Consider the following 25,417-nt stretch of genomic DNA (forward strand, 5'->3'; position numbering starts at 1 on the left):
TTACCAAGAACTACGTGCAGACAAGTGGGAAGGCAGTTTTATGAAAGACATCAATAACATAAGGAGAATGAGGTGAACTTACAGGGAAGGTTAAACTATGAGTCTGTGTATATTGACTAAATACTGACCTGGAAGGCTGTAATATTTGTCTGTAAGTATGTGGAGGTTGTAAATATCATGAATAAAGGAAATAACTAAGAAAAATTATCTTAAAGGACTGAAGAACAGGAAAAGCATCTTGGGCAATGAGTATGATTAAGGTATGAAATAATAATCACAGGGAAGCAGCAAGAGTTTGACATTGAATAAAGCACTGTAGAGACAGTTACAGGAACAATTCTGCAATGGCAGGATATAGCCTACATAAGTTGAGGCTTTCCTCACTCTCTTTTCTGTGATTTCACTATAGTAATGTCAAAAGCAGCACAACAGCAAATTCCACAGAACGTTGCCCAAGTGAAATTCTGCAATTTTTTCTTTCTTCTTTTACAAACAGTAAATTTATTTGCCTTTCTTCCTAACCTGTGACACTTTTTCAACAGTGACTCTTTTTCATCTGTGACACTTTTTCTTATTTGAACATCCTACTGGTTTTGGTCGTTTTAGTAAACAAACTCATTGAATTTATTTCAATATGATTATTTATGACACAGAAAAAACCAAACAACCACCAAACAGCCAAAAACAAATAAAGACTAGTTTCATTCAGGAACTGTGAAAACATAAAAACTATACTGCTGGTACTGACAAGAGTAATATGTAATCCAGCAGGAAATACTGCTTAATGTGAGCATTTTAGAAATCAAAGATGAGGAAACACAGGGAAAAGGTACCTTCTTGATGGTTTCCAACATCGATCGTCCTCCTTGCCAGGGTTTAGAGTTCTTCCTGATGCAGGTGAGGCTGGCCATGCTGTGCCACTTCCTGTCCTCCAGCTTCTTATGAAAGGCATTTGCCAGCAGGAGGACAGTGTCATATATATACAGGTTTGAAATCTGTAAGGAGACAAAAAGGGAAGGATTAGCATTTTTATTTGTAGTCTCCTGCCGGCAGCCAGAATTTATCATTTGTTTTGCCTCACCCATAATCCTCTGGTAATTAAACACCTTATTTGATATTAAGAAGAATCCGTAAGAGTCAAAATGCCATACCTTTGGGCTCTGGTAAAATCTGTATCTAGGGCCTGTAATGCTGGAAGTGATTTGCAGCAACCAGCTACACACACGAGAAGTACAGACAGCCCAATCACTGGTACAGTTCCACTTGCCAGATTTAAAGCCCTACTCATGAACGTAAACAGATTTTCTTTTATTTTAAACCAATTGCTTGCAAATTTCAATTTTTCAGTCACCAGATATTTGGACACCATTAAATTATCTTCAAGGTTGTTTTGTTCTTTTGAAAAACAGAAACTCAGAAAATTCAAAATCATTTAATTGTGTTTTTTGCTCCTGATTTTTGTAGTCAATTCTGATTGAGGCAATTTCTGCCATGAAATATAATTCAGTGTGCAGAGTGCAATTGCATGTAGATTCTGCAATTTGTAGTTTTTCCTGTTGAGGTATTTGGCATTGGCTGCTAATTCCTCGCAGGATAAAATTCTTACAGAGTAAATGCATATGTGTTTCACTGCAAGCATAGTACATGCACACAGTATGAGGAAGTTCCAGTTTGGGATCAAAGACAGAACAGTTGAACTCAAGAAAAGATATCACTTGTGTGCCAGTTCCACTTCCCCATGTACTATTTTTATATATGTACTTTTAAATGCCCACCGTACAAAGTCAGAAGCAAAAGATACAATTAAACGTAAAAGAACAAAAGCTCAGAATTCTTGAACGCTTCTGAAACAAGTAATTTACAATATAGCTTTATATCAGTCTTTTCTGTCCTTAAATGGCAGGAACATTTAAGTTACTGACAGTATCATAAAAAAAACCCCTCAGCTGTCCTGAACGGAGGTTCTCTTCAAGAAAAATTATGTTCAGAAATGAAAAGGACCCTCGGGAATATGTTTTTTAGATAACCTATTGGTCATTCGAAGTTATTGAGGGAAACTCGGTTTCCTCATCTGACTGATAACGGGATCTGTAGGGTATCCCTAGTGCCTGACAACAAATTAGCCAGTGGTAATTTGCTAACTGAGGCAAGGCTGCTGAGTTTTTTTCTCCATCAGTCACAGACAAGCCAAAAAACACTTTCTCAGATTTGTGGAATATGTTGACTGCTCTCTGTAAAGGTTTTTTTACACAGATACAGATGGTGTGTTCAAAATCTTTCAGCAGAAGGAAGCTTACAATAGAAAGTACATCAACTTTGTGGAGAATGCCCCTATTCTGCTGTTTAAATATATCCAACGACTGGGAAAGTCCCACCGCTGTTGGGAGGGGCTATATGGCAAACAAGCACAATAATGCTGAACATGTGAGACAATGATTGGTAAAGCCACACATCACCTTAAAAAACAGGAGGAAAAAAAAACCTAAGGGAAAAAACCCCACCTCTCTTCCTGCCTAATTACTCTTTTCCATATAACCTACTTTGATGTTTTTATTTTCTTTTCTAAATTCTATCTTTATGCTGGCTTTGCTTGTGTCATCCACAACCTGCTCTATACTGTTCCTAGGAGGGTTATGTGACAGATTCCTTCCCTGCCGAGCATCCAGGAAAGAAGTTTTTCTCCTTACCTGGCCAGAATTATTTCAGACTTTTTGCCTTCCATATTTTGTCAAAGGATACCTAATTGTCTGCCACTTTCCCTTCTGATAAACTCTCAGAATCCTCTATTACCTTTACAACTCTACATTGTTAGTACCACAGATACACAGAACCTCTGATCCTTATTGCCCTTTTTCTTTAAATGATAATGATCCTTCACTTCATCTTTCTGGAAGACACTTCTTTATTCTTACTCGGGCTTCTCCAGTGACTCCAGTGACTATGAACATTTCCATTTCAGTATTCACCCAGGAACAAATTTACTTCACACCTGCAGATGCATAGGCCAGGTGTCACCGTGCATGACAGGATTAAAAACATGGATTGAGGATCTGGGTTCAGATTAATCAAGCACTTTTAAAACAACTTGGATGATTTGCCTGTGTATTGTAAACCTACAGAGAATTCAAAGCATTTCAGCTAAAACTATATTTCTCCAATGAAGTCAGTACTAGAGGGACATTTGCTGGAATGGGAAGGAATTATCACTGTGCGGTGAGGCAAGGTTTTTTTTTACATAAGCCTTTGCCAAAGGGATAAAAACATCCCTTTCAGAGGATTGCCAAAAGGAGAGAGAGGCAATAAGGTCACTAAGGAGACTAAATTGGTACATGAAGGGCTTCAGATGCCAAGTCATCATTTCCCAACAAATTGACATTGCTTTCAAGGTAGCTTCTGTAACCTACTGTCATGGGAATAGAAGACAATTGTCGCAGTTTATGAGGAAGGATGCACTCACTAATCTAAGAGTAATATAGCTGGGCCTTTGTCAAGTATTAACAGGGCTCAGGAGGACAGAGTTCAGCAATTATTAAGCATTGTTATTCCTTCACTAATAGTTCAACTTAACATTTACAGCAATCAATCACTGATAATGCAATGATAAAGACACTACAATTAATTCCTGTTTCTCAAAATCACCCTTCCCTGTCACTACCAGAACTATGCTTCATTAGTAACTGTCCTGATGAACAGAGCAGGGTTGTAACTTAAAGTCACTTTACACCTTTATTAATTTCCCACATAAATTTACTGGGGCATTTAACGCATTGCCTCATATCCCTTACTGATCCTTTATTTATTCCAAGTCTCTTAGATGAGAGGGGGGGACACTTGCATTACCAAGTAGTATTTAACTGCATAACCTTCTGTTGATGTAATTCAAAATTCAGAAGTGATTTTTTTTGTTCCAGAGCATAGAAGAAAGCTATTAAGCAATCAGATTAGGGATGAGTGATTAATCTGGATTAACAGTGGTCATTTTATGCATACCTATGATATGGCACATGTTTTTAGACAAAAAGGTTACGGTACTAAATACTTCTGTGAATCCAGTTTTTAACTTCCCACCTCCAAAATGATATAAAATTTATATAAGTAGTTTCAACTAGAAAAATTCCAGAGACACAATGAGGCATCTTCACCAAAATATTTTTTCAGTGTTTTAATAAAGATGCTGAAAAAAATTAATTATTCACACAGACTTTAGGGGGAGTAATTCAGAAAAAAAATAAATCAAAAAATCCACCCTTATAATTTCCAGAGAATGTTTCTGATTAGTCACACTTCAATGTCATAAAAAAAAAAAAGCATTAGTAATTTCAATTTTAAACTGTTCCAACTCCCCATTGGATTAGAAACTAATTTATAATATTGTTGAGTAGAACAAAGAAGCAGCAAACAAACCCCACAGCTACTCAAAGGTCTGTGCATCATATGAAGACACAGGGGAAACTGTGTCAGAGTTTTCCTTCCTTTCAGTTTCTAATGTTGTCTCACTCAGCTAGTAATGAAGCACAGCCATCTCAGGGAAAGGATGAAAAAAGCAAGTTAACTGTTTTTCGTGAACAGTTAAGCCAGTAAAGCTTCCATCATTCCTTTGACACAAAACATTACAAAAGCTTTCAATAGAAATATTATAGCTCTCCAAGTTATATGTTGATGATGAAGCACAGGTTAAGGCATGGGATCCTATCTAACACATTAAATGGAATTTGCCAATTTGTAGAGAAAAAATTTTGATTTCTTGAACTTATCTTTCCTTGAGTCAGTCAACTGTTAAAGTGAAAATGAAAATGAAGAGAAAGATAAATTAACATATGAAGCTTCCCATCAGTACATGATTTTTGTTTTCTGCCTTGATGTAGTTAGTAACTGTTCATGAAAACTGCTCTTTGCAATCTCTAGTGCCTTCATGTAATCACACCCTCAGCTTTAACACATTGTCTGTAGACTACCCAAGTTCCCCTTAGGACCATGCTGCCATAACAGCATGGCACAGCCTTAAAGGATTTTTGCACTTCCTAAAAAGTCTCTAGAGATATCCAGTGCATCTATGGACCTTACACAGCCCTGTTTAAGAACTCTACTAGGAGGACCGTGCAGTGTGCTACAGCCAAAGTTTTTCATATCATCAGTTATTGTTTACTGGTCATGTTGTCCACAATTTGTAACAGACAAAGGCTCTTACAGCTAATCTGGAACAGGGCAAGACTATCCACACTTCTCCTTTTACACTTACATATTTTCATTCTAAGCAAAGACTCTTCAAAACCTCCCTATTTTTCTCCCATTGTTTTCTCTCACTCTTCCTCCACCGCTAAAAACAATCTTTCCACAGCTACAAAAATGAACACAGGAAAAAAACCAAACCAAAAGTAAAATCAACATGTTAAGCCAATTTCACACTCCTGATTTGTCATAGCTTTGTCATGATGAAGCCTAATGAGAGACAGGGGAATTTTTCTTGGAAACACTGTGTGAAATCAGGAGGACAGTGACCATGATCCTGTTGCTGAATTCATGTGGTAATTAATTCGTACAATTGTGGTACAATTAATTGTAATTTGTGATTAACAACTCTGAAAATAAGGCCTCTTAGGAACTTAGATTTAGATGTATACACTAAGACACTTGAAATAGATGATGTGGGTGATCCCCAGGAAGACTTTCCTATTGACAACATATTTGGGGCTTAGAGAAGCACAGCCTCTCAGGAGGCATTGACTACAGGGAGGAAATTCTTCTTGGTGAGATGACAAAAATTAAAATTTAGCAGGGCAACAAAATGAATACCCCACTACCTGGAAATCAGGTGGCTTTTTTGGATGTTTATCTCTATTACTGTGGAGCAGGCGAGTTGTTCTCCATTGGCCACATTCACCCACCCTAACCCAAGTATTTCCTTGTCATGCCGTAAGCCATTAAGCTACATGTCAGAGAGGACATGAAAAATAACATTAAGTTACACTAAGCCCCTGGGGAAAAACTTAGAACTTATCTAGAAAGACAGTTCCCAGGTGGGGATAGACTAGTATATGAACTACCTCCATGCTTTGGGAGAAAGGGTCCTTCGGATCACACAGTGATGAAGATATTCTGTGGTTGCCACGGAAACAGCGCTGACTTATGTTTTGGGGAACTGGAAATGTCTGTCGAATAATTGTTAATCTTCCGATTGACCTTCTCACCAGCTCCTGCACATCCACGTCATTTATTTCCTGAAAGATAAGGCAAGGGAGAGAATATGGATGAGAGTTAAAATTCAATGACCACCAGATCAGAAACAAAAAAATAAACTGAGTGGAGCAAGAGGCCTGTGATTGATACACAGCTACTGTCAAGCTCTGCCACAGCCTTGAAAACAATGAGTGCATGCTCATTAAAACAAGTGACATACCACCCCTAACTGCACAACTTTAAAGTGTACTGTGCCCAAACCTCACTAAATACTTGCAGATGTAATTGAGCCTAGTTGTTTCATTTGGGATTTTCTCTGCCTCTCCTTTTACCCTTTTCTGATCTTTAATTTAAGAAGTGTTTCACAGCATCCTTGACAGATAATGTATAAATCAGTAGGAAGTCATACCATGGTGTATTTCTAAGTGTAGCATTACTTAGGAGCTGTGAAGGTAGAGAGAATTTTTCAGGTCTTAAGTGTTCATTTCCTAGAAACAGAATATCAAGAACCTACAAACAATGTGTAAATTAGCAAACATGCAAGTTAGCCCATTTACCAAAAGGGCAAAGAAAATGCACAAGATCATTCTAGGTGCTTGTTTATAGCAAGACCTAATTTGAAAACAAATTTTTATTCCATAGGGAACCTATTAAGGCTTACAACAGAATACTCAGCTCCACAGACACATACTTTAAAGAAAAAATAACTAAGTAAATACATCAATATGTGAAATATTAAGCTTAAAATATTAACTCTAAGACAGGTTAGGGAAATCAGAAAAACAGTTCTTTACATAGCATAAATTCCTGCAGCTTGGGAACACATTTTTTTACGCCATTGAATGATGAGCCCCTCAGGGAATGTGGAATAAGAAGAGCACAGGCTCACAGGCAGCAACAACTTACTCCAAATTTCACATAAGAACTTTATGTGAAATTTAACTTTAGTTAAACTTTTTTTTTCCTAAAGACTCAAATAGAGTCAGCTGGTTGCTTTCAAATTAATTCTGCGTCTGTATTTTTCTGTAAAATAGTAGGAATAATCTAAAATTTGTTCAGTATTTTTAACCAAAATCTATTTTTCATCATGCTGAACTGTTTATTCATAATCTATCTTAATGACAGAGGCTGATGCCCCAAACTTTCTAGACATTTAAAATTGTGGATATGCCCCCAGGAAGAGAGGTGCTCAAGGAGCTCCTATTAGCAGCCTGAATTTAACATTCCCTTTCATAAAGCCACAGTTATTTTTGATTCTCATTTGTGTATTTATAGCTTTTCATTTTTCAAAGGATACAGCACATCTGTTTTGTTATACCTGCTTTGTGTAATGAAATGCCATCATCTTTTTCTGTCTTTAGCTTTCTGATCTGTAATCATATTAAAGAATTTAGGAGACACCAGGAGGTAGACTTGATCTCAAATTATGGAATCTTTCTATTGAAAAGGAAGCCAAGCTTTTTGAAAAGGCAGCACTCTGTGACAAGAGAGACAACAAGAGCTGTCTACATTAAGACAACTATCCCAGTTATTTTGGATTTTTTTTGCAGTTTCAGTATAATATCCTTCTGTTATTTTGAAGCAACTTCTTTGGACATATTGGTATTTGTTTGTTTCCTTTAAATTTTGGAAGAAAAACATTTGAGATGTAAATTTTAACTTCTACTCTCTTGACTACCATAAAAGTATTTTATTCGCCTTCACAGATTATCACAGTTTCTGAATTCATCTGTTACTAGTGTTCTTTATGAAATATAGATTTTTCTGTAAAGAGAAATAACACATAGCATCAGCAGTGTCCAGTGTAATATCTTGCATTGCTGGTCAATTAATTCTTAATGTACCACAGATAATGGTTTATGTCAGCTTAAGATGCCATCTTTTCATTTAGCCTGTATCATTTCACTAGCTTCAAAGTAAAAAAAAAAAAAAAATGCTGTTTTAGCAAAATACATATCATGTTTTTTTAAAATACTTTCAATACAATCATAAAGGAGAGCTCAAGTAACTTCTTACCTTGATTTTAAATTACATCCTTTCTCAGAGGATTTAAAAAGAAGTTTTTCTAGTTTCATTATATACCATGCCTAAACTGTAAACCCAAGATTATTAGACTCGTTCTAATAATGTAAAAACAGATACCTGCATGGCCACATTATATTTCCAAATATTACTTCAAAAGAGATTTTGACTTTCAATTCCTCAAACATTTATCTTTTCTGCCTTAAAAGTATATTTATGTTTTCTGTAGTAAGCATGTTTTGGTGCATTTTAAACAGTGTTCTCATTTTAACCTTTAGGCTACTACCTCATATTTTTATACATCACCTGGGAAATAACAACAGAATTCAAACATCAGAGATATTTTTGTAGGGTTGCCAAGGAGGTATATACATCTACAGATTAATGACAGCTATTATTTTAAATGCTGTGAATTCCACTGATTATATCATATATTCAGATTTTAGGTTAACAAAAAAGCAATGCCATGCAAACCCTAATTCACCATTAGTCATTTGCTATGTATTTCTTTGTAATTTTTTTAATACTTGGCATTGACTGAGTGACAAGCCTTTTATATAATGACTCTCCAATATCATCTCTCATTCTTGTATTTTGGATCTGACTTAAGAAAACTATATAAAGCAACTATTGTATGAGAGGAAACAATTTTCATTTGCACTTCAAAGGAGGATACAGTGTAATGATATAAGGATGGCAGATGATTTGTTACACAAGCATCAAATGTCAAAAAAAATTAGAAAGTTGGCCAAGTTGAACTGAGTTGGCACCTGTATAAATTTAGGCTAGGTTATGTGGGGTTGCTTTTTTTCTTTACATCAGAAGTTCAAAATATAGTTCCAAGGCTTTCTTTTATTGGTCTGAACTTGGAACAAAATGGACACTGTCCTATCACAAATGCAACAAGGATAAAATTAGATGTACGTTTCATCAGAGTAGGAAAATAAATAAGAAAATAAATGCTGTTTTAAATTAATAACTCTTTGGAGATGAATTAGGGAAAGGGAACTGAAGAGGATCATCTTGATATATAAGGCAGGGACTCCAGTGGGAAACATGACAGGACACGTAATATATATTGCCATTCAGATTTGTCCCATTATTTTAAGATAAGCAACCCAGGCAGAGACTTACTGTTCACCATAGGGCAATTGTACCTGTAGTGAGAGACATGAAGGGAAATAATTTATTTACATGCTCCCGTAATAAGCACCAAAGTAAGGCAGCAATACCATTTATTATGGAAACAATTTTGGGCCAAGAGGATGATTCCAGTATTTATAATATAGTGGACTTGCCCTATTTTTCAGTGCATGCCAGGGCTTCATCACATAAATTCATGACACTCAGAGAGGAGAGTGTTTCTTCCTCCTCCAAAAGCCAGCAGCAGTGAGCAGAGGGCAGAGCAGGAAAGGGTGGCCACTGCACACCCCCTTGGGGCCTCAGGGCTGCCACTGCCCATGCCATAGCACATTTGTGCTGTGCCCTTCCTGAACTTCTCAGCACCTTCCAAAGAGGAGTAGTTGAGGGAAAGGCATAACTAGATGAAGCTCCAAGACAAGTAAAGGAAGATCTTGAACTGCATGATCACTTGCTTCATTATCTTTCCCTTAGGTTTCTTGGCTCTGGGAAGGAGGGTGAATAAAACCTGATAGGACAATGAAATCAATTTTTAGGTTTCGCAGAGAAAAAAAAAATAATCCAAGAGTTTGGAGAAAGCAGGGTTCAATCTGTCTGTCCATTAGCTCTCACTATGCCAAGAGCTGGCATCTTGGTTGCCCACCTGTTCCAAAGAGGTTGTCACTGGACTCACCGACCCATTGCAAAAGGGTTCAGATGAAGCTCTAGTGTTACTATTAATCATTATCCATATGAAAAGGTAGAACTATGTGAGCTCCTGGAACTGAGCCATGATTTTAGGACCTGAACTAACTACTCAAGCTTAAAACATAGTTATGCTCTATGCTCTTCTCCATGCTGGAGGGCAATAGGGTGAAACGCAATGGAACAATGTTGAATACGTGGGCCAAGGACCAATCCTCTCCTAGGAAAAATGTGTTCATCAGAAAGCCTTTGAATACAACCTTGTAGGTCTCCCAGTCCTCTCATGTGCTTTGACTGGCAAACCAGTTAGATCTTTTTCTATAAACTGGTCTTTTTAAAAGAGTTTGGAGGTTTTTTTCATTCTTTCCTCAAAGAAGAGTTTTTCCAGACGCTGATGCCTGGTAATTAGAAACCTTTTATCAACTTTTGACCTCAGTTTGCCCATGGATAAATTGAAGTAATTTGTTCTTGTGTCAACCTTGTCCTCTAGACTTTGAGAATGATGCATTTATTCACACTTTGTATGTGTTTATAAACAGAGAGTACATCCTCTTTCAGTCTTTGTTTTCATAGCCTTATCAAGCCAACCTTTCCAGTCTCTTCTCACACAAATCAGCTTTTCTGTGCCCTCATTCCATTCTCTTTTTAATAGAGCTGGTTATAGTTCTGCACATTATTGTAGATGAAACCCAACAAATCCTTTGTAAAGAAGCATTAATAGTTTCACCTCCTGCATGGTAACTGTAGGCATTGGAAAGTGTTTGGGGCTGACCTTGAGATAACAATGGTAACAGTGAACTGGTGGCAATCTTGGGTGTGGTAAGGTAATAATCTTGAGACTATTAAAATTGAGATTAATAACCTTGAAAGTTTTAACACAAGAAAGTGTTTGAAAGAGACATGACAGAAAATGAAAAAGAGGACATTTCTTTCATTTAAAAAGGGCAAAGGAAAGAGGTGATAATCATACAAATGCCCCTCCTTCAGTTCCACTAAATAAAATCACACTTGTGATTTAAGAAGAAATATAATTTTTCTATCCTGGGATTTTGGAAGCTATATTTACTATTGTGCAGAGGAAATGAAGCAAGCAAAGACAGACAGACAGAGGGAGGGAGAGCGTGAGAAATCCATTCTCACATTTTGTTAAGGCATATTTGATCATGACTACATTCAAATCTGATTCCTGCAAATTTTAAATAAAGAATTGCAACATCTGCTTTAAGGCCTTGAAGAAATAGGAACATTTATTTGGAGATTGTCTTCTCAGCTGACTACAATGACCAGAAGAGATTTGCATTATTTGCTGAGGGCTAATATGATGTGTTATGTTTTATGGGAACAAACCCCCTCCTCCCACATATACATTTCCATTATGATACACAGTCTTCAAGAAAATTTGCTGTATCACATAAAGTAGCAACTAATGGGACAATAAAATTTAAGGAACTCTTTACAGGCATTATAGCATTAAGAGTGAGCAATTAAAATAACAGATGTTACCTCACAAAGCCTAAGCAGATTCCTGATCACAAAACTGAAGGTGGTATTTTCTTTTGTATTACTATAGTTGGTAAGTACGTTGTATTCCCTTGGCACAGTGATGGAAAAGGAAAAACAATTCCAGCTTATTTTGGTATCTCAATGCAAGGAATTATTTCATTCATATGTAGAATTTTGCAAAACAATGCATTTTCACTGTAATAAATCATTTTAGAATTTCAAATTAGGAGGCCAGAGATGCAGTGCTACAGTTACTTAGTTGACAGTCTGATTTAGCCAATACAGGCACTCGAACACATGTCTAAGTTGCCACAAAAGATTCATATAAGCAACAAAATAGACAAAGCTCCAAGATCATTTCACAGTCATATGGAAGTATTGTGGTCATCAACAGGAAATGGACAACCACCTCAAATGGACTTGGATATAAAGATGGCTGTTTCACATTCCACAGAGTAAAGGCCCCACAAATCATATATTTCCAAATCTTGCACTGTCAAATGGAGGCATTGCAATGTTGTTACTGAACTGGCAAAATGTTGCAATAAGCAAGTAATGTTACACAACAGTCATCATTCAGGAAATATGTACATTTCTGTTGCAATTTGAACATAGTGGTAAGGAAAAATTGGGCAAAACAGAAGTCCTTCTATATTATTACCTACCTATCTTATTTATTGCTAATCTGATTTCTGTGTCTGCAAAATATTGAGATTATTAGCATTTTTAAATAAAGTTTGAAAGTTACTTAAGTGGGAATACGTATTTAGGTCCAGAAGCAGATTAAGCTGAGCTAGCTCTAAACATATTCATTTTCTCTAAAACCAAAAACATGAACAACTGAATGAGATACAGAGATTTCAATGGCTATGGTTTACAGCACAGTTTCTCAGAATTAACTTAATCATGGCTTTTGCCTATTTCACATACAAGACTATAAAACTAAGAAGAGATGATGTACATTTCTCTGCATATATTATTCATCTCTCTTAGCTGTTGGGACTGCAGCCCGGAGAAAGAGTTTGGAGTGGAGAAGGCAGTTGAGTGGTAACCACTTTGATTGCTCTGCCATTTAATCTGCTGCAATGTGCAAATAACAATGCTTAGAAAGCAGATTTTTTCCCACAGAGACATTAGTTTCTGAATAAAAAGTGAAAAGAAAGTATGTATGCTAGGAACGGATCCTCGGTTTTATTTTCCTTTTTGAGGGTGAATGAGCTGAAACAGCTAAAAGCAAGCACCTTCTTCTGAACTTCTGTAAAGTAAATAACATTTAAAATGAAAAACCAATAGTAGTTGTTTTTTAATGTGAACAGCAAGCCAAAATCTGAGCTTTGCCTACGATTGCTGTCCAATCTACTGATACAGAGGATGGCTTTATATTCAGTTAATGATCTCTAAAATACTATGTGTTAAGTCTAAAGAGTATAAATGAACACTCTATTTCAAAATTCCACTCACTACAAGTGAATTCTAGTTTAATCTGACGTGGAAAAGAAAACATGTATGTTGTTCACATGACTGCCTGTAGATCAAAGCTGGGTTCTCAACCAGCAAAGCCCCACTCAGTGCTGGAAAACACACACAATACTGGTGAGGAGCAATGCAGGGCCCAAATTAATAATTTATGCTGGACCTGGTTTGTCTTCACAGCATTTTCAGAGACATATTTTTCTCCAGGGAAAACTGGTCAAAAATCCACTGGTTTAGCACAGTATATTGATGAAAATTTAGTAACTAAGTATGAAAACAGAAGTGTACGGTAAATCCAGGCAGTAGACCTGGAATTTACATGCAATATCTCCAACCAATCTTTTTTCCTGAGAATATTCAGGAGTTGCATGATCTACCTGTTAGGGGAGAGTTATTTATTCAGGAAATCCAGCTATTCTGGACCTAAATTGTATTTCAATAAACAAAAGAAAAACCTGAATACTGTCAAATCTAAGAACTGTATTGTTCAATGTTTTATATGCAAAATCTAAGAACTGTATTGTTCAATGTTTTATATGCAAAACTACTTCACATATTGGGTTGTCATATTTTAGCTGACAAGTTTTCATGGAAGAACTTATCTCATAGTTTAAAAACAGGTTTTCAATTTAAATTTCTTTTTTCCCTTTATAAACATTCACATATGACCTAATCCAGAAGTCTACCAAAAAGCCTCTCACTAACATCAAGTGGTCTGGATATCAACCATGATGGAATTCTTGGGCAATTCTTAAAGGACAGTGAAATATGGGATTTTATTATTATTATTATTTTGATTATTAAGAAAAAATCATTAAAATATAAACAAAATTAAAGGAGTCCTCTAAAAAGACTACATATGAAAAAAAAGACCTTTAAAAGATCCTATAAAAACAGTCAGCTCAAATATCAAATCTCAAGATACTCAGAAGCAAAGGGGGATTTTCATTTTATTTTCCATTTATTCATTCAAGGACTTCCATTCAAAACAGGGAAGACAAAAGAGGAAAGTCCAAGAACTTGTCATTCTACTTTTATTAAGCAACATCTACTCCCTTAGCGTACTTGAATTTTGTCATAGCTACTGCTTCCTGTTGGCAAAGTGAGAACAGCATGAATATTGTCAGTAAGCCTGAAAACAGGATTCATGGTTCACAACAATGTTTGCTTGACAGTTACCTCATTTATAATGATCCAGTGACAGTCAAAAGCAACCAAATTAGTCTCCACGACCTGAAATAGAGAACAAACCAGCTATCAGTCAGCTTGTTGTGAAAGCCAGAAAAAAATTAAAAGGATGCTCTCTGCAAAAGACAAAAAACAAAGCACATGCTCTCTAGGACTTTTGCTATTGAACTGAGGACAGAGAACCTTTAGCACAATTCTGCAGAAGCATTTGTGTTATTGTTTGACTTGCCAATTAAACTTGGAAAATACAGTTCATTGCCGGTATCACAGAAAAGAATATGTTTCAGCTGACTGAAAAGCAAAACAAAAACATTTTTGCCTTAGTACTGTGTGTTGAGAGGAAGCAACAGAGAGGAAGGCAGAAAATGAATATCAAGTAACCCTTGTTGGATTTCTGTATTTAAGGCCCTTCCAGTGTGTACCTACCCTGGAAGCCCATGAATCAAAAAAACCCAAAACAAACCCAAACCAACAAAATCCACACCACAAATGCTGGGGTTCATATAAGTGCAAAGAGCAGGAAGGAAACGGTTCTCCTGAGAAAAAGGGCTGTCACAGGGATTACAAACTTTTGGCTCCAGGATGTCCTGCTGGGAACGTCTGCCCTGCTGTAACTACTCTGCTCAAGATGAGGTCTCACAAGGTCCTGTGACTCCAAGGCAGCCTGCCTGAGTGACACCCTTGAGTCAACTCTACCAGTGATACTAAGGAAATTACAATGATAAGCCCAGGGTTCACACACAGAAGGTGTTTCACCCTCTTCTCATGCACCTTTTCCTTGCCTTTGCTGAAAATTATTCCAGGATCTGCCTTTATGCTGAACGGAACATGTGCTTCCTAACTCATCTTTCACTCAGTCTGTTTCCTCCTTGAATCCACCAAAATGTTGTGGCAAGTCATGTTTGAATCGACTTTGCAGTGGAAGTGAAGAGGGTAAAAATACATTTCTTCTCCTTTCAATAGCTAGGAAAGAAATCACTGACAGAAGGGAGGCCATAAACAATGGAAAAGGCTGGACACCTTTAAATTCTTTTTCTAAATGAAAACGAATTAGCACTAATATGGAAATAGTTTTAAAACCAAATTAATCCCATTTTATTTGTATAGTCACTATGCTCATCTTGATTCACAATTCAAAACTACTGGACACTTAAAATTGTATTGAATCCCAGTAGAAAAAAAAAGACAAAACAGAAACAAGGCTTGGGACTTATAATGTCCTAGTGCTGGGCTGTTATTACTTGGACTATTGCACAGCAGTCATGTTTGGCTTTTAATGACGACCAACACAGAGCACTTGCCAGGAATGATGGTGATTTATACCGTGCAATGTCCAAAGGAGAACAATTTAGCTGGCCACAAATCTTAAGAGCAGCAAAAGACCCCATGCTGATAACCTTCATTATTAATTCAAAAGCTGTTAGAATTGGGGTCACTGCTTGTTTAGCAGAATGATAAGCAAGACTGGAAATTCTGATCTGGAGAAACTGGGGGGAGTGGGACAAGCAAGCAGTGTATGAACTGATTTCTTATTTGAAACTCTCAGCACTAATAAGAAATTATGGGGAATGAAACTCATAGTTGCTAATGTGCTTCTGGAAAATTTCAATATTATTAGCAGTAGGAATCAGGCTCCTCACTTTATGTGGAATTTAGACTCGCTATTCAACAACAACATTATATTTTGTTGTGTTGCTTTGACATTTTCTCGCATTCTCCACAGTAGGCGTTCACACAGCACATATAAAAGAACAGGACAGAAAGTGAGTAACTGTGATGGGAGGCATCACAACAGACTGAGCCAGGATGCTTGAACTGGAGTATGGCTGTTCTAATCAGATCTCTCATATCAAAGTAGTTGGAAGACAAATACACCCAGAAATCAAAAAAGGTTGAAAGTGGACAGAACAGTAACAGAGTTCTCAAGGGAACATTTGCTCCTTACATAAAGTTCCAAAACATAGAAAGTTTATCCCAATTACAACATAAGCTGCACCATTTAATTTTTCCATAAACCAGAACAAAACAAAGCCTTACTGAAGCAGAAACCATTCTGCTAGTCAATCTACATACAGTTCTGCTAAAAGTGAGCATAAAAAAAAAAAAAAAAAAAAAAGAAAAAAGGCAGCAGGGTTGACATATTTTCTGGTTTCTTGTCAGGTTCCTAGCAACTTTGTCCCTTCTAACTTTTGGCTCCAGGATATCCTGCTGGGAACGTCTGCCCTGCTGTAACTACTCTGCTCAAGATGAGGTCTCACAAGGTCCTGTGACTCCAAGGCAGCCTGCCTGAGTGACACCCTTGAGTCAAGTCTACCAGTGGTACTAAGGAAATTACAATGATAATTTTGTTCCACAAAGGGCTCCTAAGCTTCCTCTGCTCCAAAATGGCAGTCAATTGAAACTTCAGAATAAAGGAATCCACAAAATGAAAATTCACATTTTCTGTTCAATTTTTAATAACATGCTAAAAGTGGGCTAGATCACTTCTTTGTGCCTGAAGTTTCAACTGATCAGACTTTAATGCGCTGTATCTTTCATTAAAACTTTGGTTTCGGTTCATTTAGTTTCCTTATAAATATTTGGTTTGGAGTATCTGCCTTGCCCAGGCTCTCAGATTTCAATTACAAGGCCTTTTCAACAGAATATGGTTCTAATTGTCACTGGGTTTCTTAGGTACAGCTTAATTCAGTCTCTGAAAGAGGCTGACTGTTCTCACAAGTCACTCTCATTATTTCAAACATCTCAGGCTACCTGTGACATATTTAATCACAATTTTCAAATAACAAGATGAAATGCACCCATTTTTTAGTTACAGTTGAAACTCCTCAGCAGAAAGATCATGTTTTATCCATTAAAGTTTATGCATTCATGAATCTACTCAATATTAAAAATATTTTCAAAAAGGTTATGTCAAATTGAGATGAACTTGTAATGCACTCAGAGACACTCAAATATATTCAAAGTTTAGATGGGCTACAATAGCCCCTGATTTAAAAATTTACTTCCCCTTTCAGTCTGTCAGAAGCTGCTTTTTGGTGTTTTCCTTAGCCCATCCACCCAAAGCTTGTTCTAGTATTGATAGATGTTTAAAAAGATGACTGATGATACCCTGAGAAAGTTGCTACATTTATTTTTTCTACTTTTTTTTTTGTTTTTATTTGATGAAATATACATTTACATCTGAACCAGGACTCAACATTTGACTGGGATTTCAAGGCCATCTTTCCATCCTTGGGTCATTCAGTCTTAGCTGATGAAATCCTAGTCATAGGGATACCACTCACAAAAGAGCTGTTCATTTCAGCAGCAATAAGATGCTGCACCTTAGTCCCTTCTCTCTCAGCATCTCCTCTGCCAGGATGGTCTTTACTGTTAATTTAGTTGCCTTTAAAGTTGGCAGTGCCCATTTTGACTATGTTTATAAGAATTACAGGGCAATATAATGTTATTACCATTAATAACCTTCCAATATTTTCCAGTTATTGTGTTTCTTATGTTTTTCAGTGTAGAAGATTGCACTGGCACATCCACTGTTTTACAGAAAATAAATAAATGCAAACCTTTAGTTTTGATGCTTGAAGGAAAAAGTAGCTCAATCCTAAAGTTTTCTTCAAACACTGAGTAATCATATGCATAATCTCACAGTCAGAAGATTGTCTTGGTCAGCAGCTATTAAGCGCTAGTTTACAAGACTATATTAAATCAGATAAAAAACACTCAAAACTATCTAAGCCAGCAGCAACACAACCTAGATCCAATTATTCATCAGTAAAGCAGTCATTCCTTGCACACAACAGGCCTTTACAGTCATGACACAGTGTTCCAGAATGACCCTGTCTATCTACTGTTTGCCATTCTGTTTACTCTAAAAAGGCATTGCATTTTCACTTGGAAGGGGTGATAACAAATTAGGTTAAAGTGAAAAACAAAAAAAGAGCATGTCTGGGTCTGCTTAAAATTGATCATAGCCTAAAAGTGCATATAGCACAGCTTCAACAGAGTATATAATGCAGTTGGGAAGAAGGTTTCTACGACTAATGTTCAGAATGATAGAACATATATTTTTTTTATCTGAGTGATGATCTTTTTTCTGGTTGAAATTCATATCTGCATGCATATCGACTGAGCTGGCATGAACTTGTGTTCTGTGCCAGGGAGAAATGCATGTACAGAGAATAATGCCTGCAAAAGTATAAGGGCAGTAATGAAAAAAAATCTGAAATCCTGTAAATTAGAAGCAATAAAACAACTTAATAGGGGCATGTAGGAAGTAGGGGCTTCAATGCAAGTTTCAGATTCATCTGCTGGTTCTGCTGACTCTGTGACAGGAAGCGGCACTGTTCTGTCCTGAAAGGTAAGGAACAGATTGGAAATTTCCATACAGGACAGAAGGCAGGTGAACCTGTTATTTATGCAGCTCACCTGTTAAGCTAAAACTGAGAAAAACTAGAGCATGTATTCATAATGAGGGCTGAACCACAAAATTCTATGCAGATATTAAACGAAGAGTTGACACTTTCCAAAACAAAGAAAAACATGCACATATTTGACAAATTCTCATTTCACACTTCCTGTAGGTGAAATCATACAAGAATGCAGCTCTGGTAGGTCAGTGCAGAAAGCTTTCTAAAGCTAAGCATAGCCACTAGCTGGGAGAGCATTAGGAGACAGTAACATATAGACCTACCCTGCTTTTACTGCTCCTTTAGGCATTCAAGTCATCTTTGGATGTAGGACACTTTGGTCTAAGCTGAGATGGCTGCTTTTGTGCTTCTAAATATACATTACTTTCTTAATTGCAATGCATCAGATTGCCAATAGCCAAAGGAAGCAGAAATTTATTAATTCTATACCAACCATTGCACAGTTCAGACTGCTTTTATTTACTGAAAGGGGAAATATTTGAAAAAATCTCCCCAAAAAAATCATTTTGTGCTTTTGAGATGCCATTTCTTCTGTGCCATTGAGAACCTCCATTGTGCAGGAACATACATAAGCAGAACTCCAGGATGAACTGGAGAGCTGCATTTCTGTCTAATGCCCATAGCAAGTGACACATTCCTGTCTCAGACAACTAAATCAATGTCAGAGAACAAGTAGAGGATAGCCTATTAACCAACACCTTCAGAGAAGTCTTTTTCTGAATGCAGTATTTTTTTAATCTTTAAAAGAAATTTAATCTTTAATTTTAATGCATTTTTAATCTATAGAATATTAGTATTCAATTATTTATAATGACATATCACATTACTAAGAATCAAAGCAGCAAGTTAGCAGGACAGTTCTAAAATATACCTTATGAAATTGTGGAAAAACTGAAAAAGAAAATCACTCTTTACTCACTCAACCACTGCTCAGACTGAGAGTTCACACTGGAGTATTTTAAAACATTGTGTCATTAGTTGCATAAATCCTGCAGCAAAGGCTACAGCCTGTCAAGTACGCAGAGCCATTCATACACAGTCACAGAAATCCACAGCAATAGATATAAAAGATCATTCTTAACATCTTTGTAACTTTAGAAATGTGTTCATGTCAAACTCCAGCAGTTCTCCCAACACCCTATTAAAATAAATCAAACTTATGCTTCATGGGGAAGGTGTTACACTTAGTCAAACACAGATGCTATTGAACTGATGAGCAAGAACATGGATGAAGTGGGAACTAATTTTCTTTTTCTAAAGATTTCAGCTACACACCGAGGGAGATTTTGCAGAGAGAAGAAAAATGCTGTCAAGATAACAAGTGATGAGCAAGGACAAATCATCTGTCATTGGCAGTAACTCCAGAACTTCTTTGGAAGACCCTGACAATTTATCACAGTTCTTTCTATTGTTCACACTCAAACCTTCAAATCACCTAAATGCAAGACAATCTGAAGCAAATAAAGCAGTAGTGCCAGCATGCAAGCTTTTCCCATCTGCAATAGTTAGCAAGAAAGAAAAACAGTTTCTTAGCACAAAGCACATGTAATTTAATGGAAAAATGACATCAAAAGTTCTCTACATCACTTCTTTCTTATAGATATGGGCCCACAGGTGTGGGCCAAAACTGCAAGATACACATCATAACCTTTATAAAGGAAACACAGGAAAACTATTCTGCATTTTCAAAATTCACCACTGCACATATGAAACTAGTCAGACAAGCCTTGAAATTACCTAATGAGGGGTAATGTTGCATGTATGAGAAGATCCTCACAAGATCAAGCCATCTCAAGTATCACCTGTTTGATACACAGAGGAGAAGTCCTGGGTTACAGTTTTATCTTTGCTACAGCTGGGACTGTTCTGCAACAAGCCACCCAGATGACATAACTCATTTGTCAAAATATTGAAGAAAAGTTTCTCCAACTAGAGTTGGCCTTTCTGTTAATTTTCTGCTCCACCAGGAGCTGCAGTACTGACTGTGAATCTCCTTCTGCTGGACCACCACCACAGAGCAAACCACATTTTCCATTTGCTTTTAATCTTTAAAATCAGATGGCATTGTATAATCTGTAGTTCTAGAAATGGCTGATATTAAAACAATTTAGAAAGTGATTTAGAAAGTTAGCTTTCCCAAGAGTTGAGCTGGGACACCAACTCCCTGTTAACATTTTCCAAACATGATCTGTCTACAATATGTCCTATTTATGTAGTCTTGGAAGTTGAATTGCACTCTTTCCACTGGAAGACTGATAAAATGCTTTCATCCAATACCTCTAGATATTTGTTGCCCATGTCTTTTTGTAGACCAACCTCTTGAAGTTACCACTGCTGTTTTGCAGATGAACATATCCCTTAACCTAAGTTTTTCTCTGAGGGACACAGTAATTTGCTGATCACTAAGATATGATAAAAACCAGTCTTCCAGGACACACGTGAGAAAGCTGCTCCCCTCCCCTCCCAAAAAAAGACAACTCAACCCAAAACCCAACAACTAATGAAACAGAAGAAGTCAGAGGCCATTTCTTCATATTTCCTTTAACTCAAGAGATGGGATTTGACTAATTTGAGCACCTAGAGCAATCTTCTGTAGTATAGATGATTCCTCAAGCACTGGTAAGCAAAATATCAAAGCTAAAGTTGAAGATTATTTAACAGCTAATGTACAGGTAGTACTAAGAAAGTTAAGTGATAAACTAAAGACTACCTTAACTGATCTGAACTTCAGAAAGGTAAAAGCATGGAGTTGTACTATTTAGTGTGTTGTACTTTGTTAAACACTACAGGACCTGTCCATGAAGGTCCTTCAAGTTTGCTTGTTTGTTTGTTTTTACTTTTTTTTTCTTCTAGCGCTTAGTTCATTAAACTACCACCACTTTTTCAGGCTATCTGTACCATTTATTCCTGCTGGTCCCACAGCAAGATCTTTCTGTGTCTCCGCTCTTAGCCTTTGAGCTTCTCAGTAGGGAAATCAGTTGCTGATTTATAAAGCTCATTGTTGGACACCAGAAACTAAAGCTCATAAAAATCTCTCTTCACTGTAGGCAATATTTTTTGGAATCTAATTTTAATTGCTACCTATGTCCACTCTTGAGAGAGAAAAAAACCAAAACACACATGGCAATACTTATTTTTATTCTTCTGGAGAATAATCTCCTTCTGGGATTCCTTTCCCTGATGTTCCTTCTAAGTAAAGAAAAAAAAAAATGCATTCGGTGAAACCTGACAGAGAAATCTCTGGGTCACTGGTCATCTATTTACAAGACATTAGAAAGCAAGCTTCAACAGCATTTTGAGGGGGAAAAATCGTCTTCTAGTCTCCTCCTAAGGATGAGTGATATGGCACTCAGCTTCATTTGTTCATCTCTTTCTTTTAAAAAGAAATAAATAGTTGAAGCACTTTATCAGTTTTCCACTTTTTTAGATTTATTATTACTAATTAATTAGTTTTATACTGACTTGGCTTGCCATCCTAACTACATATGAAACAAATCAAGCTTCACAGAAAACATTATTTTCCTTGGCTGATGATTTTAAGAGATGGAGGCAGTTCAAGTAGAAAAATCACCCCATGCTAAAGAAAAGAAGTCAACAGTTAAATGTTCAATAAAAGTAAATAAACATAGCATTAATACTTCAGTGATATTGACCATAAGCTAGATTGAGAACACAAAACAAAACTACATTCCGTCTGTTAGAACTAGCCATTTTAAATTATTCATTTCCTTTATCACTGAGAAAAGTTAATAATGTGTTTATTTTATAGGAATTTAAACCCATGCATCCTCCTCTGAGGTCAGCCTGTACACTTTAGGTTTAAAACAATAACTGTAAATAATTTAAGTGTCTTTCATTTTAAGGATTATTTTATTCTTAAGGTCAGTTTTCCTATTTCCAAATTTATGTTTTGATTTATAGTTCGATTATCCTTGTGAAAAGTGTTTGTAATATCTTCTCTGGGAAAAAAGAAAACAAAAAAATCAACAAAACCCACAATCAACAAAAGCACCACAGATCTGTGGTTTGGCTTTAACTCAGAACCAAGAACACTTTATGCTACCTGCACAGGAATACAAGAAAGCAGAATAATAGTATTCTAAATGAACAATAACGGACCTTCCACCTAGAAACTGTTTATTTCAAAGTAACAAAGTGATTCAAACCATCATGTATATGCAGAAATTCAGATTCATTACTGTTGAGTGGTTGCCTGTACCTGCCTATATTGTCAAGAACTAGTTTTTGTTCATAGTGATAGTACTAAATTGATGCCTGAAGATCTCTTGCTCTTTATCTGTAAAAATTTTTTTTGTTTAGGTTTGGGGTTTTTTTGTTTCTTTCTTTTTGTCTAAGCTGAATTCCATTTGGAAATCTGAAACCTAAGCAGAAAACTTGAGTATTGGGGTTGGACAGGGGCTTTGAATCAAACTGGTTGTCACCACCTTCGAAGGTGAAGAACCAAACACAGGAAGCCTAAATCTATGCTAAAGTATCAAAATTTCCTCATCTTTACAGTTTAAGAGCTGAAGTCAGAGATTTCTCCCAACTATGGTGTTTGTTTTAAACACCTCACCATCTCCCACACTCAAACACATTCAGGAGCTACCCTTTGAGTGAACTCACTCTAGATTGAAAGCTGTTGACAAGTCCTCCAACAGAGGGAAAATAATTGCCTTGCTGATTTCACTCTTTGTAACCAACTTTACCAAGGCCAAATCTCTACACAACAGTGAAAGCTGGAGACTAACAAAGCTTTTTCAGAGATTTACATTTACTCTATCTGCACATGTAAATTATTTTTCCAAGCAGAATAAAAGGTTCAATTCCTACTTTTAACCTGTTACAGACTTTATAGGTAGCAGTTGGTTTATTCCAAGCCTTATGGACATGAAGAAAGCTTTCAACCCATTAATGTGACATGAGAAGCTCAAATAGTCATTAACTCTAGGCTTTAACTAAAAGGAATGCCAGTTTGACAACGGATCATTCTTAATGTATGCTTCAGGTAATTAGGCTGCTAGAGAAGAGAGCTTTGGAGGCTGCAGGAAAAAAGTACAGATGATAAAATGGTATCTGTCATAATTTCAGTGTATGCTCTTTTGGTAGCTCATATGGAAATATGCAAATTCATATATACTTCCTTTTTAAGCTTGTGGCCAATATGGAAACATACACATAATATATCTAATTGAGAATCATGATTAACCAAAGTTACCACTTTAGTAAGGCAGTGAACAGCTAAGATTGAAGAAAAATGCACTTGTGAGGCACCAGATTCCTTCCCAGTGTGCATTACTATGGGTTGACTGCACTCAGCAAAAGGACAATCGATTCAAATAAAACTTTTAAAGGAATCAAATGACAGTTGTAGTTTGAATAACCTTTCCCTTCTCATCCATACTTGGTTTTATACCTTAGTAATTCTACAGATTGTAGTGCAGTTAGTCTTTCTTTACACCAGTTTAAATTGGAATAGTTAATTAGAATGGAAATCACTGTCAGAAGGAGGATGAAAAATATGGGGTTTGAGAAAAAACTTGAAGGAAGTGGAGAACAGTAATAGAACAGGGTGACTGATTAAGAAGGCTATTTGGTAATGTGAGCAAGTATTTTCAGACTGCTACTGCTTAAAAGTAAACAAACAGAAAACCCAAAGACAAAACACTGGTTTTCTTAATAGCAGCCATTTGCCATAAAAAAGCTTCATGTCCACCCCAGGCAGCAGCAATACAAATTAATAAAACTAAAAATACTGATTAAACTTAAAATAGTCAGTTTGGCCCACTTTTGTCAGTTGTTTTCTGATACTGGTTGTGGGTGCTGTTGTTTTTAAAGGTTTGAAAGAATTTTAAGAACTATTAAACATATAGATTGAATTTATATATCCAAACTGAAAACGCAAGCCTTAGTTCACCTTTTCCCTCTCTTTTTCCAAGAATATCAAGGGAACATGTTAGGGGCAGACCCTCTGAATTGCTCAGTATACATAAGTTAGTCAGATTTTTATCAACAGCAGGATGCTGAGTGCTTTTGAAAACTTGCCCATTCCACTCAGGTTTTTAAATATAAGTTGAGTGCCTTGAAAATCCAGCCCTGATTATCCTGGCAGCATGTTGTTTATTTTATTAGTGATATAGAAAAATGGTTCCAAGTCCCTTTGCATCTGTTAGTAAACTGAAGATTTAGTCTGATTGCATATCAGTGAAAATGTTAAACATCATACACTGCAGAATATAACAGTGCTGCTCTTTTTTCTTCTTCACTGTCTTCCTTAGAAGTGTTTGTTGCCAAGCATTAGATTGACATTACTGAAACAGAAAGTATTTCATTTTCCTATCACAGGGCATTATTAACGAAGGTCACTGTTCAAGTGAGAAAATATCACTAAAGCCATCCGCTCTTTTTCCTCTTCAGCTTTATGGTGGTGCTTCTCCTGTCATTTCACATATCTGTCAAGAACACCAGCAGCAGAGGTTCAAGTGAGATAGCCCCCATTTCTGACTTGCACATAAACTTAGCATTCAGCTCCTCTCCAAGTATGCAGGCTGAAAGCATTTTTCCTGGTAATAGGAGTTCAAGAATCAAGAGCAGTTTAATAGAGTTCTAACTGGCTGCAGGTTTGAAGCTCCCTATGAAAAAAATCCTCTCAAAAGCATGGGTACCAAGACAAAATCTACTCTAAGCATATTGAAAACATTCTGATCACCAAACTGCAATATCAAATGCGAAGCCCATCGGACGTTTTGGCTTCTGTGCTTCAAAACAGATGAACAAAATGGATCACTCTTACTAAAGGTCCAAAG

General features: G+C 36.5%; 1 protein-coding gene across 1 annotated transcript in view; it reads right to left on the reverse strand.

Annotated features, from left to right (window-relative positions):
• GRID2 (glutamate ionotropic receptor delta type subunit 2) overlaps nucleotides 1–25,417 on the reverse strand; it is a 692,444-nt gene that overhangs the window by 207,898 nt on the left and 459,129 nt on the right. Inside the window, exons 5-7 of the mRNA XM_051789746.1 lie at nucleotides 14,179–14,232; nucleotides 6,045–6,218; nucleotides 834–995 (exon numbers count right to left, since the gene is read on the reverse strand). Of these exons, the coding sequence (XP_051645706.1) occupies nucleotides 834–995; nucleotides 6,045–6,218; nucleotides 14,179–14,232 (390 nt within the window). The remainder of the gene's footprint in view (nucleotides 1–833; nucleotides 996–6,044; nucleotides 6,219–14,178; nucleotides 14,233–25,417) is intronic.

This window comes from Manacus candei, unplaced genomic scaffold, assembly GCF_025592945.1.
Source record: "Manacus candei isolate 608988 ecotype Guabito, Panama unplaced genomic scaffold, ASM2559294v1 h1tg000028l, whole genome shotgun sequence".
NCBI classification, from domain to species: domain Eukaryota; kingdom Metazoa; phylum Chordata; class Aves; order Passeriformes; family Pipridae; genus Manacus; species Manacus candei.